The sequence below is a fragment of the Nyctereutes procyonoides genome, unplaced genomic scaffold (genome assembly GCF_905146905.1).
Source record: "Nyctereutes procyonoides isolate TBG_1078 unplaced genomic scaffold, NYPRO_anot_genome, whole genome shotgun sequence".
NCBI lineage: Eukaryota > Metazoa > Chordata > Mammalia > Carnivora > Canidae > Nyctereutes > Nyctereutes procyonoides.
Window position 1 is genome coordinate 33,228,217 of NW_026575042.1, and position 16,927 is coordinate 33,245,143.

Genomic DNA, 16,927 nt, shown 5'->3' on the forward strand with positions numbered 1-16,927 from the left:
ACTTAAAAAATAGAGAATGTTAGATCTAGCAAAACTATATTCCAAAGTTAAAATAAAGAAAGACACTCCCAGAAGGAATAAAAACAGAATTTGTTGCTGACTGACATGCCTTACAAGAAATAATAAAAGATGTTCTCAGGCTGAAAGCAAATGATGCCAGAGAATAATCTACATATAAAAAACAAAAAGAGGGATCCCTGGGTGGCTCAGCAGTTTAGTGCCTGCCTCTGGCCCAGGGCATAATCCTGGAGTCCCAGGATCGAGTTCCATATTGGGCTCCCTGCATGGAGCCTGATTCTCCCTCTGCCTGTGTCCCTGCCTCTCTTTCTCTCTCTCATGAATAAATAAATGAAATCTTAAAAAAACCAAACAAACAAACCAAAAACCCCAAAAGAGCTGGAGACGCCTGGGTGGCTCAGTGGTTGAGTGTGTCTGCCTTTAGCTCAGGGAGTGATCCGAGTCCCAGGATCGAGAGTCCTACATCGAGCTTCCTGCATGGAGCCTCCTTCTCCCTCTGCCTAGATCTCTGCCTCTCTCTCTTTGTGTCCCTCATGAATAAATAAATAAAATCCTAAAAACAAAAAAACAAAAAGAGCTGAAAAGTAATTACTAGGTAGTTAGAAAGGACAATATAATTGCATATTTATTCTTTTCACCAATTTAAATAGCAATTATATAAAACAATATGTATTACTATATTGTTGAGCTAATAACAGAGAAATGTAATATATTTGACAGTAAACACAAAAGGAAGTAGGTGGGAGCAAAGATGTATTAGCATAAGGAAATGATGTCAGATATTTTAAATCCACAGGAAGAAATGAAGAGAACCAGAAATGGTAAATAAGAAGGTTATTATAACAAACTCCATAATAAATATATACTTGGCTCCATTTCTTCTTTCAGTGTATTTAAAAGACATACAATTATATCAAGTAAAAATTATAATGTATTGTTGGGTATGTAACATATTTAGATGTAGTTTGTGTAACAATAATGACACCAAAGGGGGAAAACAGTAATGGAGCTATATAGGAGTAAAGCTTTTATACTTCCTTAGAATAAATTTGAAGAAATTTTGGTAAGATGCACATTTTAAGGCCTACCCACCCCCCCCCAAAAAAAAACAAAAACAAAAAACCCACTAAGGAAATAACTAAAAAAGTAAAATTAAGTATTTTTTGAAGAAAGTAAATGTTATGCTAGAAAATATGCACTTCATTTAAAATAAAGCAGGAAAGGAGGAAAAAAACAAAGATCTATAAAAAACAGTATAATGGCAGAAACTGGATTAAACAGTATAATGGCAGAAACTGGATTTAAAAAAACACACACAAAAAATGATCCAACTACATGTTATCTATTAGAAACACATTTTAGATTCAAAGATAAAAAGGCAGAAAGTGGGGATCCCTGGGTGGCGCAGCGGTTTGGTGCCTGCCTTTGGCCCAGGGCGCGATCCTGGAGACCCGGGATCGAATCCCACGTCGGGCTCCCGGTGCATGGAGCCTGCTTCTCCCTCTGCCTATGTCTCTGCCTCTCTCTCTCTCTGTGTGACTATCATAATTAATTAATTAATTAATTAATTAATTAATTAAAAAAAAAGGCAGAAAGTGAAAGGATGGAAAAAAGATATGCCATGCAAACAGTAACTGAAATACAGCTGGAATGGTTACATTAGTATCAGACAAATAAATATATTTTTTTAAAAGATTTTATTTCTTTGAGAGTGAGAGAGAGCGAGAGTGATTGGGCACAAGCAGGGGGAAGAGCAGAGAGAGTGGGAGAAGCTGACCCCACTGGGCAGGCAGCCTGATGGCAAGTTTGATCCTGGGACTCTGGGATCATGACCGGAGCAGGGGAAAGCAACAGACTGAGCCACCCAGGCACCCCAAGACAAAATAAGTTTTAAGACCAAAGTTACTAGAGACAGAGAAGGACATTTTATAATGATATCTAAGAGTCAATCCATCAAGAAGACATAACAATTATAAACATGTATACTGAACAACAGAGCTAGCTCCAAAATATATGGAGCAAAAAGTGACAGAATTGAAAGGAAAAATAAAATCTCAGAAATAATAGTTGGGGAGACTCCAATACCCCACTTTCAATAATGGCTAGAACTAGACAAAATATTAACAAAGAAATAGAAGACTTGAGTAGTATTAAAAAAAGACACCAAAATTATAAGCCATGTGACCTAATATCTATCTCAATACCGTAACTCAACATCAGTCGAAAAATACATATTACCAAGTATATGTGGAACATTCTGCAAATATGTTGGTCTGTAAAACAAGCCTCAATAAATTTGAAAGGACTGAAATTATACAAAGCATGTTCTCAATCACAATGGAATGAAATTAGAAATCAATAATGGAAATAAAATTTGGAAATTCACAAATATGGGGAAACTAAACAAAATATTCCTTAATAACCAATATATAAAATAATATACAAGGGAAATGAAAAAAAAATACTTTGAGATGAATGAAAACAAAAATGCAAGCTACCAGATCTATGAGATGCAGTTAAGGTAATGCTCAGTGTAAAATGTATACCTGTAAATGCCTATATAAAAAAAGTTTTCAGACCACCTCACCCCCACAAATCCTAATATCACTTGTTCTCTATCACATTATTCTATTTCAGTGCCTGAGACTCTTGTTCCTGTGTTTATGTTGTGTCTCTCTGCATCAAAACAAAAGCTTTCTAGGGGCAGACACTTTGCATTGTTCACTGTCTGGCCATACTAGAACAACAGCCATAGAACGTTACTTGACCAGATTAGGGGCTTAATAAATATTTTCTGACTAACATGAAGTCAACATCTTTCCTTAGAATTAGCACTCATATTTATAAAATTTTTCACTGTCGCTCCAAATTTCTGTTCATTTACCTTATTATTACAACTGACAGACCCTCCTACCAATTTTTAAAATTCAGGATCCCATCAATATTTTTTTAAATGAAAAATTGCATATATTATTTAAACTGCTGAAAAAAAATCTTCTTGAACCAAGTCAAATAAAAAATGCGGTTTACCTTTGAATGTGAGTTTGAATTGTGCAGGTCCACTTATATGTGGATTTCTTTTGAAAAATACACCATACTACTGTAAATATATTTCTTTCTTCATGACTTTAACATTTTCTTTTCTCTAGCTTACTTTATTGTAAGAATATAGCATATGATATGTGTAACATGAAATATGTTGACTGTTATCAATAAGGTTTACAGTAGTAGGCTATTAAAGGTTAAGTTTTTGGGGAGTCAAAACTTACATGTAGTACAGCAGAGAGGACATAGTCAATAATACTGTAATGATGTTGTATGATGACAGACATAACTATTACACTTATCATGGTGAGCACTGAGTAATGTATAGAACTGTCGAGTCACACTGTGTTGGTACTCCTGAAACTAATATAACATTGTATGTTAACTATACTTCAATAATAAAAATTTAAAAAATTAAATAAAAAAAGTTTGAAATTTAAAATCTATTGAATACGCTTTTCATTTATTTTAAATTAAAAAAAAAAGTTCTATACGATTTTCGATTGTGAGGGGGTTGATGTCCCTAACCCATGTTGTTCAAGGGTCACTTATAAAATTAAAATATGTTAATATAAAAGGAAGAAAGAATGGGTTACACAAAAGCTAAGTCAATGTCCTTACTTCTTTGAGTTGTAAAGTAAGAAATCATTTCCCTTATTTAATTCCAGAGTACTAAAGGCAAGCAAAAAAAGAACTGTATAAACGCTTGAAAGGAAACTATAGTTCCTTAACTATTAGAGCTTATGTTATCAACAGTAATTACATCTAGATGATTAACATTTTTCAAAAAAAAAAGATTAAAATTACAAGGGTATCATGATAAAAACAACTTACACAGTCTTTTTGTCCTGCCGAAGAAGTTTAGAAGAAAATTCACTCAGTACTTCCAGGAAAGCCAGATTAGGAGGCGGATATTCTTGTCCTTTCTGATTTTGGTATTTAAAGGCAAATTCTATGCCATCCCTGAAGTAAAAGATAAGTATCACCTTATTTTTCCAGGTAGGTAGTATAGTTCTCTAAATGGACTAGAATTTCAAAGTTGGGTAGGCAGGAAAATCATCACTGAATATAATAAAATCTAATAAATTTGATAAATTTGAAGTGTAAAACAATGTTAATTTGTAGGACATATGTACCTAATAATATTTCTATTATTTATAGTAAAAAACTTTAAGTTGTTAAACAAAGCTAAATTCTTATGTGCACCTTGTAGGGGTAGCACAATACCCTGGAAAGGTAATTAGATTATCAGCAAATTTGGTTCTCAGAATTGGTCATGGTATCAAGCAGCTGTGAGGTATTTAAAAGTGAGGTATTTAACTTTTTCTGTCATTAAATTTTCAGTTATGAAATAAGTGAAAGACCAAATCAGTATTGCACAGTGTTTTTAAACCCTTGTCTCCCTCCCATAACATTCTGACAGCCTAGATAAGAATATTTTGTTAAACTTTAATTTCTATACTTTGTAAGTTGAAAAAATAGGCAGCAAAGTGTTTTTCAAATTAAAAAGGCCCTCCCCGTTGAGACTCACCAGACTACACAATCTGTAAAGTACTTATAACTTAAAAATTTTATCATTTTCCACTATGGGTCAAATAACAGCTATTTCAGTTAAATTCAGGAAACCAGAGTCTCTAAAACAGAAAGTATTTATTCAGCTCACTCACTTGTGAAGTGTGGCAACTGCTTCTCGTGTCTTGATCTGATCCAATCCAAATGTTAGGGCAAAGCGACGTGCCAACTCTTTAATGCCGCTGACATGGGCAGATGTCCTATCTAGGTTGGGACCTTGCTCTTGAACAAGTTCATTAAACAACTGATTGAAAGAAAAAAAGAGGAAAAAACCTACAGCTAAGAAATATTTTATTTATTATTAAAATAGGTAATATAATTTAAAAATATTTAAAAGGTATATGGTAAAATATTTATTTCCCTTCTAGCATTGAACTGTAGCCACATTGTTACCTTTCTCCAAAATCTCCAATTTTCTTTTTAACAAAAGATAATATGTTTTGGGCTGGGGAAAGGAAATATGTTTATAGAAATATATTTGTATTCATAAACATGTATTCTTTTTATTTTTATAAGGATAGCAATATATGAAATACAGGGTTCAGAACTTTATTTTTTCACTTATTATATCTTAGACAAGAACATTATGTAAAAGAAGACATTTGGATATATGGGGTGGTTTTCCCACCCCAAACCAAAATATACAAAAAAGTTCTTAAGCTGGGTGGAGGAGTTTTATAAATTACACACACATTACATATATTGTGTCAAAATAACAACAACTGAATATCCTTAAGTACTAAAGAATATAAAAGCTATCATTCTACCACCAAGGTCAGAAACTTAAATTTATCTGTACACATCTCTCTTCCCTCCTATTATGAGAGATTAATAGTCCAGGCTTTCCTCTAAAGCAGCTCCCTCCTTAAGTACTAGATCTCATTCCATTTTACCTATTCAGCAATTTAGCTCCTGTGCTTATTGCTCTGCCCTGATCCTTAACTATTCCTTCTACTACATGCATGCATCTTAAACACCCCCCCCAAATACAAAAAACTAACTTCTTAACTCAATCTTCTATACCAGCTATCAATACATTGTTTTGAAACTTTTTGGCAAAAATCCTGAAAAGTATTGTTTACATTTGTTTTTTTCACTTCCTTATCTTCCATCTCTCAATTCACTTTTATCATACCATTCCATTAAAATAATACTTCTATTAATGATGTTGTTCATCTTTTCAGTTTTCTACAGCAACATATTGGCCTGAACTACTTACAGTGCTGTAATTAGAAACAGCAGTTCTTCCAAACATTTTCAAATTTATTCACAGGTAATTATAAATTCTTCACCTTCTAAATGTTTTCAGAGATGGTTGCACACAATAGCCTTAAATTTTAAAATTTACACTTACAATGAATACAAAGAATATATATCTCTGTGCAAAATTAAAGGAATATAAAAATTAAAAGTTCTTCTTCCTCTTTCCCATTAGCATTCTTCTCTCCAAGTAAACAATGTTTAAGTTTCAAGGTTTTCTAGACCAGTTTAGACGTATTAATATATATATGTATGTAAGACTTTTAATATAAATGATAGTATACTATGTATTTTGTCCTTAAACTTTCAATTTTTTTCTTTTTCAAATTTTTAATTAAATTCCAGTTAGTTAACACACAGCGTAATAGTAGTTTTAGGTGTAGAATTTAGTGATTCATCACTTACATACAACACCCAGTGTTCATTCCAAGAGCCCTCTTTACTACCCATCACACGTTTAGCCCATCCCCCTGTCCACCTCCCCTCCAGTAATTCTCAGTCTGTTCTCTATTGTTAAGAGTTTGTTTTTTGGTTTCTCCTGTTTTTGTTTTTTTCTTTTTTCCCTCTATATTCATCATCTGTTTTGTTTAAATTCCATATATGAGAGAAGTCATAGGTATTTGTCCTTCTCTATTTTCACTTAGCACAACAGTCTCTAGGCTCCTTCCACATTATTTTGCAAACAGCAAGATTTCATTCTTTACGGAGATGAGTAATACTCTGTTGTATATGTGTGTGTGTGTGTGTGTGTGTGTGTGTGTGTGTATATATATATATATATATATATATATATATATATATATACACACCACATCTTCTTTACCCATTCATCAGTCAATGGACATCTGGGCTCTTTCCATAATTTGGCTGTTGTTAATAATATATAATATATAGAATATAGATATCAGGGTACATGCATCTCTTTGAATTTGTATTTTTATATTCTTTGGTAAATACACAGAAGTACAATTGCTGGGTCATACAGTAGTTCTATTTTTAACTTTTTAAATTTTTTAAAAAAATTTTTAAATTTTTAACTTTTTGAAGAATCTCCATAATACTGTTTTTTCAGAGAGGCTGCACCAGTTTGCATTCCCACTAACAGTGTAAGAGGGTTCCTCTTTCTCTGAAACTTGCTATTTTTCGCTTAATATTTTGTTTTGAAAATCTTTTAGCTATTTCAGAGTATCACACTTTAACCATTCCTCTGCTAATGGACATTTAGACTATCTCCAATTTTTCAACATTACAGACTTCCTGCAATAAAACATCTTTTACATACATATCTCTGTTGTACCTGCATGTACCAATGCAGATACCTAGCAACAAGAATAGTGATTTTTAAAAGGAGCATATATCTTCAATTTTGAAATAGCCTGCAAAATTATATTTCAAGAAGGTAAAAGCAATTTCTTTTATAAATGATCTTTTTCTCTACAATTTTATCAATCATTGGTATTTTTTTAAAGATTTTATTTATTTATTCATGAGAGACACAGAGAGAGGCAGAGACATAAGCAGAGGGTGAAGCAGGCTCCCTATAAGGAGCTCGGTGTGGGACTCTGATCCCAGACCTCAGGATCACGCCCTGAGCCAAAAGTAGACGCTCAACCGCTGAGCCACCCAGGCGTCCCAATCACTGGTTTTAACAATCATCTACATTCATGCTAATCTGCCCATAAGTGATAAATACCTTTGTTTCAACTTGTATTTCATTATTAATGAAATTATGCCTCTTTTCATATGGTTATTGGTTTTTAAGGTTTCCTCTTCTGAAAACTGGCTTTTCATAGTCCTTTTTTTTTAAAAAAAAGATTTTATTTATCTATTCATGAGACAGAGAGAGAGGCAGAGGGAGAAGCAGGCTCCCCACAGGGAGCCTGAAATGGGACTCTCCCGGGACTCCAGGATCACGCCCTGAGCCAAAGGCACTCAACTGCTCAACCGCTGAGCCACCTGGGCATCCCACTTTCATATTCCTTGCTTACTTTTCTACAGGATTTATCTTTGTCACTGATTTGTAGGATCTGTTACATAAGATTGAATATTTCCCTGAACTCACTTAACATTTGTTCAGTGTGTTGAAGTATAAATGTATTTATTTTTAAAGATTTATTTATTCATGAGAGAGACACAGAGAGAGAGAGGCAGAGACATCAGCAGAGGGATAAGCAGGCTTATCCCTGCAGGGAGCCTGATGTGGGGACTCCATCCCTATCCCAGGATCATGCCCTGAGGCAAAGGCAGATACACTCAGCCAGAGCCACCCAGGAGTCCCTGTATTTGTTTATATACACATACCTACAGCCCCACCCATCTCTTGAAATCTCTGTATTAATTCACTAGCCATTTATTAGGGACTCTTATTTACATAATATACATGACTTATTTTCTTATTTGAATGCTATTTTTGCCCTTTCTTCATTAAATATTTTTAAAATAAATATTTAGATTTTTCTATTTAAATGATTACTTTTTAAAAGTTTGTTTGGCATTTCATCTGGTCCAAGAATAGATCACTTTAGGATTTCATCTATTTGAAATGTGAACTGTAAGATATCTCAACAGAAAAGACCTGTAACACATGTCTTTATACCATAAAGTATCCATAGTAATGTACTGATACAATGACCTAGTTTAAATGAGTAAGACATACTAAACACATAAAAGTGTTAAATAACATTAATTGTACTCGTTAACTCTTTCCTTTCATCAGATTTCTTACCTGCTGTAAACTGAGAATGAGGGTCTTGGCACACTGAATTTTATCAATCTGTCTGGTTTTACTCAGTGTTTCCTTAATAATATCACCATAGTCATTGTAATACTGTGAGAAAAAGAAAGAAAACACAGATTTAAAATTACTGAAATTTCATGAGACAAATAGTGAACTGGTTAAAGAATGTAAAGGGGGAGCTCAGAGGTGTTTAATTTCTTCATCTTAAACATATCAGAGATAAAAGATACTGTCTAAAGTTGAAGGAATACACATTTGATATTTAAGTTTATTAAGTAACTAACATTCACTGAAAAACTAGGAATTCCAGGAGGGGAGGAAGTGACATATGTAAATAAAATTCCTTATTCTTTGTAACATGGCTTCAATAGCACTTTAAAGTTGACAAATCAAGAAACAGAATGTGGGTAGAAACTTCATAAAGAACTAAAACCAAAACACTTATTTTTTTTAAAAAGATTTTATTTATTTATTCATGAGAGACACAGAGAGAGGCAAAGACATAGGCAGAGGGAGAAGCAGCAGGGACTCCAGGATCACGCCCGGAGCCAAAGGCAGACGCTCAACCGCTGAGCCACCCAGGTGTCCCAAACCAAAACACTTAAAATTGCTTGCCTGTGGGTAGTGGGCCTAAATAAAGGGGAAGGGTAGATTGGTGTAACAGACCTTTCATTTAATACCTCTGTGTACTATGTCATTCTCTGCTCCCCAATATGTCTATATTTTACTACTCTAAGATAAAAAATTAAAACACTGACTTCTTCAATAGTGACTGAGAAGTATTTAATTTCTTTATAATTCAAATTTTTTTTTGACACAGGATTTTAAGAATATTTCTTGTGAGTAAATAATTAGGAAAAACCTTATTTAAAACCACTAAATCTGGATATTATTTCCAAGCTAAAGACTAAAAACCTATGAACTAGGTGAAGAAGTGAGTATATTAGCTTGGCAATTGGGCTTTTATAATTTTCAAAAAGATGGGTATGTTTCCATGATGTGAGGTGTAAAAAAGAAAACGATATCTTAATATACTGAGGTGGTTCAACAGGCACATCTCCAATAAATTAATATTTGCAGTGGTCACATGGAAAACTGGGGCAAAAAGCCTCATAAACTGAGGATATATAACAAAGAATAGCAAATAACTATTAGAATACTCTCAAAAAATTAAAGCTTATAATGAGCAGAGGTGCAAAAATTGCTAAGGATGATAATAAGTTTTGGATAAAGCTCATTTCTTGAAACTAACACAGTACTGTTAAGGGATAAAAAGGAAAAACCATTGTAAGTTCATATTCATGCACTCAAACTGTGTTTACACATTACTTTAGGAAGCCTTCTCAGGTTTCTTTCACTTAAGTCTCTCTCTCTGTTTTATGTTTACTTTGTAATTTGTACATCTACTACTATAATAATCATGCTGAGGCTTTATGGTCTAATGGGAAGAGCTAAGCTTTGAAGCTAGACAAACCTAGAATCAAATTTCCGTCTTTGCTACTTATAAAAGTTAAGTGACCTTTGAAGGTTACTTAACCTCTTGGAGCTTTAATTACCTTATCTGTAAATGATGATATTTCCTACCTAAAAGGATTACTGAAATCAATGAAAATATGTAAAAGCCTTAGAACAGTGTCTCAAACATAAATGGCACAGAACACAGGCAGCCACTCATTATTACCATGCTACATATTATGTTTGTATTTCAGTTTCTCTATCATTCTATAAGCTCCTTAATGCAGAAATCACATTTTTTAAAGATTTCTATCAGCACAGTTGTGCAGTTGTTCAGCAAAATATGATGAATTAGTTACTATGTCACAACTAGAACTGGACTATAACTAAACATGGATAAAGACACAAATGAGTGAATCAATGCGGCTTGCGCGCAATATTCTGAACATGGGCAAAACACTATCTGTGACAGAAGAACAAGGTAAAAACAGATGTGCCTGTCATAAAGATTTCTGAGCACTACTTTTTTAGAGGGTCAGAAACAAAATGGAGCTTAAGGAAAGCAGAGCAAACAGCCAGGAAGGTAGGTACCTATCAAAATCCCGTCCTATAAAGAATGGTTTAAAACCTTCAACACCTTCTTAACGTCCCTCAAGAAAAAAATCTAGGCTTCACACACAGCATATAGTTTAGCGACACATTCTTTAAATCTCACCTCTGGCTCCAATCTCATAAGCAATCTATCTTGCTACATCAAATTACTTGCATTTCCTCCCAAAAATTCACATTCCTTTGTGTCTTTGTCCATGAACTTCCATCTGCCCACAAGTCCTCCCACTACTTCTTTGCTTACTAATTTATGCTTATCATCTCAGACTTAGTTCAGAAGTCACTTCTAAGCAGTTTCTATTAATCCTTCTATTTCTTTAGAGTTTGGTGTCTCTTATGTATTTCCCGAAACCCCTATGCATACCTCTATTATACGATATAATACAATTGTCTAATTGTTGACAATCTTCAGCTTTAGACTACTTAAGAGCAGGAATTTTATTATTTTTTTAAAGATGTATTTGAAAGACAGATAGAGTGCAAGTAGTGGGAGGGGCAGAGGGAGAGTCTTCAAGCAGACTCCCTAGAATTGCAGGGCTCAACTCCAAGACCCAAGAGATCATGACCTGAGGCAAAACTAAGAGTCAGATGCTTAACTGACTGCACCACCCAGGTGCCCCTAGAGCAGGAATTTTAAAAATCTTTGTAACTTTAGTGCCTGGCAGGCGGCATGGTACTTAGCAGACATACTTATAAAAACGTCTTGAAGAGATGTCATAAGAAAGACTAGGTTTCTTCCATGTTGATCAAGAGGCTTTATACCTCATGAAAATAAGATGTTCTTTCAATTAATGTGAAGATATTCTACTTCATGGGGTTGATATAATGGTATAGACTGACGAAAAGCTTATAAGCTATAAAAGAAATCTTATATATATCAGAAAATCACCAACAATACATAGTTACCTGCCAATTTAGTTTATTATCTTTTCATTTTTAAGTCCAGATTTCTGTACCACTGAGATGGAAGGAAAAAAATAAGACTATGAAACTATACCTTCATGTAGTGTTTAAAGATGTCTGCAGCTGCATGCATGTCAACAATATCATAAATGATAAGTTTGCTGAAGGCAGCAAGTAGATTCCTTCTTTTATGTAAGGCCTCAATTTTATTAGCTTCATCTTCTTCATCACCCTCTAACCACAGAAAATAAATTGGTTATGAACTTTGGCTCTTCATCCAAGGTAAAACAATGTAGACAATCTGTATAATCAAATACCAACTTATAACTTTACAAACAGTACTATTCAGTTTTAAGTAAGATAAAAACTGTTAGCTGAACTGATTATTTTAGGGTGCTATTGTTATACACTTAAAAAAAAAGATTTTTTAATTTACTCATTTGAGAGAGAGAGAAAAAAAGAGAAAGCATAAGCAGGAAGAGGAACAGAGGGAGAGGGAGAAGCAGACTCCCCACTGAGAAGGGAGCCTGATTCAGGACTCGATCCTAGGACCTTGGGATCATGACCTGAGCTGAGGCAGACACTTAACCAACTGACCACCCAGGTGCCCTAGTTATACACTTATTAAACATTTAGTAGGTACAAAGGTTCTTACCATCTAGGAAACTGTCATAACAAAGACTAAGATAAGCAAACCACAGATAAGTTTTTTTCTTATATTTTTATCATAATACTACTGTTGTCGGTTTACCTTAAAAATGCTATCTCTTCTCATTTCAATATTCTTTATATGCTACTAGCTGTATTTCAACAGAGAAGAAATTTCTGGAAATTTTTAAGATATAGGGAAAGGTTTTCTTTTAGAAAGAAATATGTGGGGAGTAATGGAAATAAATAGAGATGTTAATTTTCAGTGCTTGTCCTTAACATGGTTACATTATCAGCATGATATATTTTGCAAACCATTTATGTCTACACACACACACACACACACACACACACACACATATTTTAAATGTAGACTCCACACTGGGTGAGTGGCAAACACAGGGCTTTAATTCATGACCTTGAGATCAAGATCTGAGCTGAAGTCAAGAGTTGGATGCTTAACTGACCAACTGGGATGCTAAGCCACCCAAGCTGCCCCTACACATACACAATTTTTAAAACAAAGCTTGCTATTAAATTCTTTCAAAATGAGTAGTGTTTCTTCCTCAGTTTTTTTTTTTTTTTAATTCTCAGGCCCTACTGGTGTGTCTATTTTAAATCCTAGAAAAAATTTCTTCACAAGGCTCCAGATGTTGACACATTTGTTAAAATGTGCACTGACTTTCTCACGTCTTGGCTTGCCCTTAGTTGTGGAGTGTTCTTTCTTTCCTTCTTCACATGTGTATAATCATGGAAGAACTTACTCAACTTCTCTCTTTCCTTTTTACTAATTGGTCCTGCTGTGAAGCACCACTGCTTTGAGAAGTTGGAAATCTTTTTGCTTAAAACAAGTAGTAAATAAATTTTATCTCCTGAGATTAAAATGGACCCTAAAGAGAGACTTTGTTTCACAATTTAGTATTTTCTAAAATGTTCTGTTAAGTAAAAAATACTCTAACAGCACCAAGTAGATCCACAGATCAGATATGCTACAGATCCTAACTCATCTATTTCACAAATAAGCTAAGCAACACTTATTTACAATTACTTCTATTTGGTCTAATTATGCTACATTATTATTATGCAGGTTTGGCACAATTTTGACTGGTGAGGTTTGATAACAATCTTTTAATACTTAATATCTTATATTTTGTTAATTTAAGTAATATATGATGACTATTCAGGAATAGAAAGGAACTTGGATGTTTTCCTTTAGAAAAATTATGAACCTGGACATAGTTCAATTAGAAACATATCTATCTGAATATATATTTTACATATGTGGGAAATAACAAATGTACACAATTATTCATTATAGCATAATTTGTAATAGCAGAAGACTGGAAATGAGCCAAACATCAATAGGAGGTGGATAACAAAATATGCTATAAACAATAAATTACTTTGTAGCTATTAGAAAAAGAATAAAGAAGCTCTATATGTAGTGTCAGGGAAAGACCTCTAAGGTACTGTTCTAAAGGAGGGAGACTTCACTGTGTACATTTTCATTCTTGTTGGTTTCTGAACTACAAGAATGTAGCAACTCTATTTTTATTTATATTTTGAGAAAGAGAGAGAGAAAGAGAGAGGAGAAAGAAAGAGAATCTTAAGCAGGGTCCATGCCCAGCATGGAGCCCGAGGCTTGCCTGATCTCACGATCCTGAGATCTTGACCTGAGCCAAACTTAAGAGTCACTTAATAGACTGAGCAACCCAGGTACCCTTTTAAAAGAGAGAAATTCTACTTTTTTAGAACTGAATTTAAATTATTTCCTGATATCTTTTGGGGTTGGTAAAAAAAAAGATCAACATTGACCAGATAAGAGCTACAAATACCCATGCTCTGGTTCTCCTCATCTTGGTCAATGAAAACATGATCCATTACAAAACTGAGGAGTTCAGACTGGAGTCCAGTATCTGGATTAAACACCAAAGGCTGAAGACCTTCTCTGCCACCTGTCATTAATTGGTGGCTAAATATCATCAGAAGATCACAGAGTAACATGAATGCCTGCAATGCAAAGGGAATTCATCAGTAATATATAAATACAACTACAAGTCAGATCAATGTTAATGAAAACATACTAAATTAAGTGCACCTCAATAACAATACCATAGCACAAATAGAATACTTAAATTTCAACTATTTAATTTCCAAACTTAATGAAATTACTTTTTCTCATTAAATACTACTAGTCCTATTTAAGACTTTTTCTCACTAAATATAGTCTATTTCTTTTACTTGGCTGTATTAATTCAAAATAGTTAAGAGATTCTGATTTCAACTTAAAAAATAAATGACCTAAAGCCAACTCTGGAAATATGAAATTAATATAATAAATTATGACAGGTTAGAAATCAATCATATATTGCTTAATTAAATAATAAGTATAAATCTCAAGACAAACTATATTATCCAAACAAATTACAATGCAGTACTCTAAACCTTAAAGCTACTACTTAGGATTCTTCTTCTTCTTTTTCTTTTTTCTTAGGATTCTTCCTTAAAAAAATCGAATGCAAAACAAACAAAACAAAACCCCTCTAACATTTAAAACTGAATTTAAGACCATTCATATAGAAACCAGGATCTGAAAGCTTGCCAACAAATTTAATCACAGAAGGGGACATTCAAAACATTTCCCTAAAAAAAAAATTCCCTAAAGAAAAGTATTATAGTTAATGTTGTCAAATATGCCCTATTTAATGAATAGCATGAAATAAGCCTATGTCATCAGTTTACTATAAATGATTTTGTTGTGGGTTAACTGTGGACTCTGATAACTCAAAATCATTCACTTACCCCCTTCTAAATATTGATATCCATGGGAAAACATAATTTTGGTATGTATTTGGAGATGGTTGTATACTAGGCTATCCATCTCCAGTGAGAATCATGGCAGTTCATGCTCTGATTACACAATCATGAATTACATAAAGATACTTAGAAAGAGCCATTTGAAAAGGGGAGCATAAAGAGAATCCAGGGGAATGTGTATATATATTTTATGGAGGCCACAGTTTGAGATATAACCAGTGATGATGTAGAAACACTGAATTTTTGGTTTAAATGTCCTGAGCTAGGTACTTTCAGACAGCTCTGATGGGGTTCAGAAGGTTTAGAGAGTAAGATTTAGGGAAGACCATATCTGTTCCCATTTTAAGTTATATCCTGATAACTTTAATAGAGACCTGTGATAACCTACTTGTAAGAAGGGATAGCAAAGGATAAGTACTACAGTATTCTTTAACTAGACTAACTAGCCATTTTCTATCCCAGTATTATTATAAAAAAATATGGAAAAAAGTATCTTGTTTTATATAATAGTACTTTACATAAAAGTACTTCCAACAGACTAGTATAATTAAACAGCTCACAAAATCACTTCATGGAAATGGTATTGCCTTGGGCTGTGCTGCCCTACCCAAGGAATGAGGAGTCTATTGAATTGATGGAATAAACCTACTTATAGCCCTACTTTTCAGGTGCAGGGACTCAGGGATTCCTTGCGCTAAGAGACCTGATTCTGCTACCAAAGCCTGCACAAGTCTCTTCCCTACGCATACTGTATCACCTGTGTGTGTACTTGTTGGCCCCAAGGCAGATGTTTGAGGAGATAATGACAGAGTTTGGACATGTGGGCTGAAGTGTTTACATGTGTGTGTGAGAAGTTCTTCCAGCTCCCCAAACCTCCCTGTTTTAGGACAGAATTCTTAGGAATTTTAGGAATTATGGAACTACATCAGTAGTACAGTGTACTTGTCTAGGTAAAAAGACCTGTAACAAGTTCGTTAGCTTGCTTTGTTAAATTATATATTCATTCATCTATACTCTTTTCCAGATTCCATAAATGTTAGGGACAGATTCGTACACTAAGAACTGCCATTAAAAATTGCATCTTATTATTATTATTCAGTATATTTGTTTTTTATTGAGAGCTCTTAACTGATAATTTCTTACCTGTTCCTTCACTGGAGTATTAACATTAGATAGGCACTGTTGGCAAACAGCCAAAAAGGATTTCACTGTTTTCCTCAATACCAACAAATCCTCCTGTAAGACACATTCAAATTTGTAAACATGAATTACAATCTCCTAGAAAAATGATCCAGAAGAAATAATAAATGGAAAGTAGCCAATTGGTTTATTGTTAAGGAAATTCATAAAACCAAATTTGTTGTTGGGAACCAAATTATATAGTTATTTCCTAGTTATCCTAATGGAAGGGGCAGCAAAACTGATAATCCCAAACACTCAATTCTATTTAGCTTAGGAACGCTCAGTATAATTTCTCCCAACATATTTTCCTTTATAAGTATGGTTTACTTGGGTTGATACTAAAATTATTAGTCTTCCTAAATACATGTTAGTTGGTAGTATGGTGAGGGAGCACAGCAGCACACTGAAAAAAATCAATTAAGCAACAAATATATATTGAGTTTCTCCCATATTCTTAGCACTCTGCAAAATACCAATGGGAGAAAAATAATTTTAAGACTGTCCATGCCTTCAAAGAGTTAACATCCTATCAGGGTATTAGACCAATCAGAGAGTAATTAAGTATTCAAAATTTTTGGTATTAACTGTAGCAAAGAGAGCTGAGATGGAGGGACCTTCATAATAGGATGGGCTCTAATTTAAAATTGAATGAGTGAACAGAATTTAATTAGATGGCCATAT

At 33.7% G+C, this 16,927-nt stretch overlaps 1 protein-coding gene across 1 annotated transcript in view; it reads right to left on the reverse strand.

The window, feature by feature from the left end:
• Window positions 1-16,927, reverse strand: part of STAG1 (stromal antigen 1) — a 397,763-nt gene that overhangs the window by 25,735 nt on the left and 355,101 nt on the right. The window contains exons 23-28 of the mRNA XM_055321295.1: window positions 16,208-16,300; window positions 14,083-14,257; window positions 11,694-11,833; window positions 8,621-8,722; window positions 4,731-4,879; window positions 3,898-4,026 (exon numbers count right to left, since the gene is read on the reverse strand). Of these exons, the coding sequence (XP_055177270.1) occupies window positions 3,898-4,026; window positions 4,731-4,879; window positions 8,621-8,722; window positions 11,694-11,833; window positions 14,083-14,257; window positions 16,208-16,300 (788 nt within the window). The remainder of the gene's footprint in view (window positions 1-3,897; window positions 4,027-4,730; window positions 4,880-8,620; window positions 8,723-11,693; window positions 11,834-14,082; window positions 14,258-16,207; window positions 16,301-16,927) is intronic.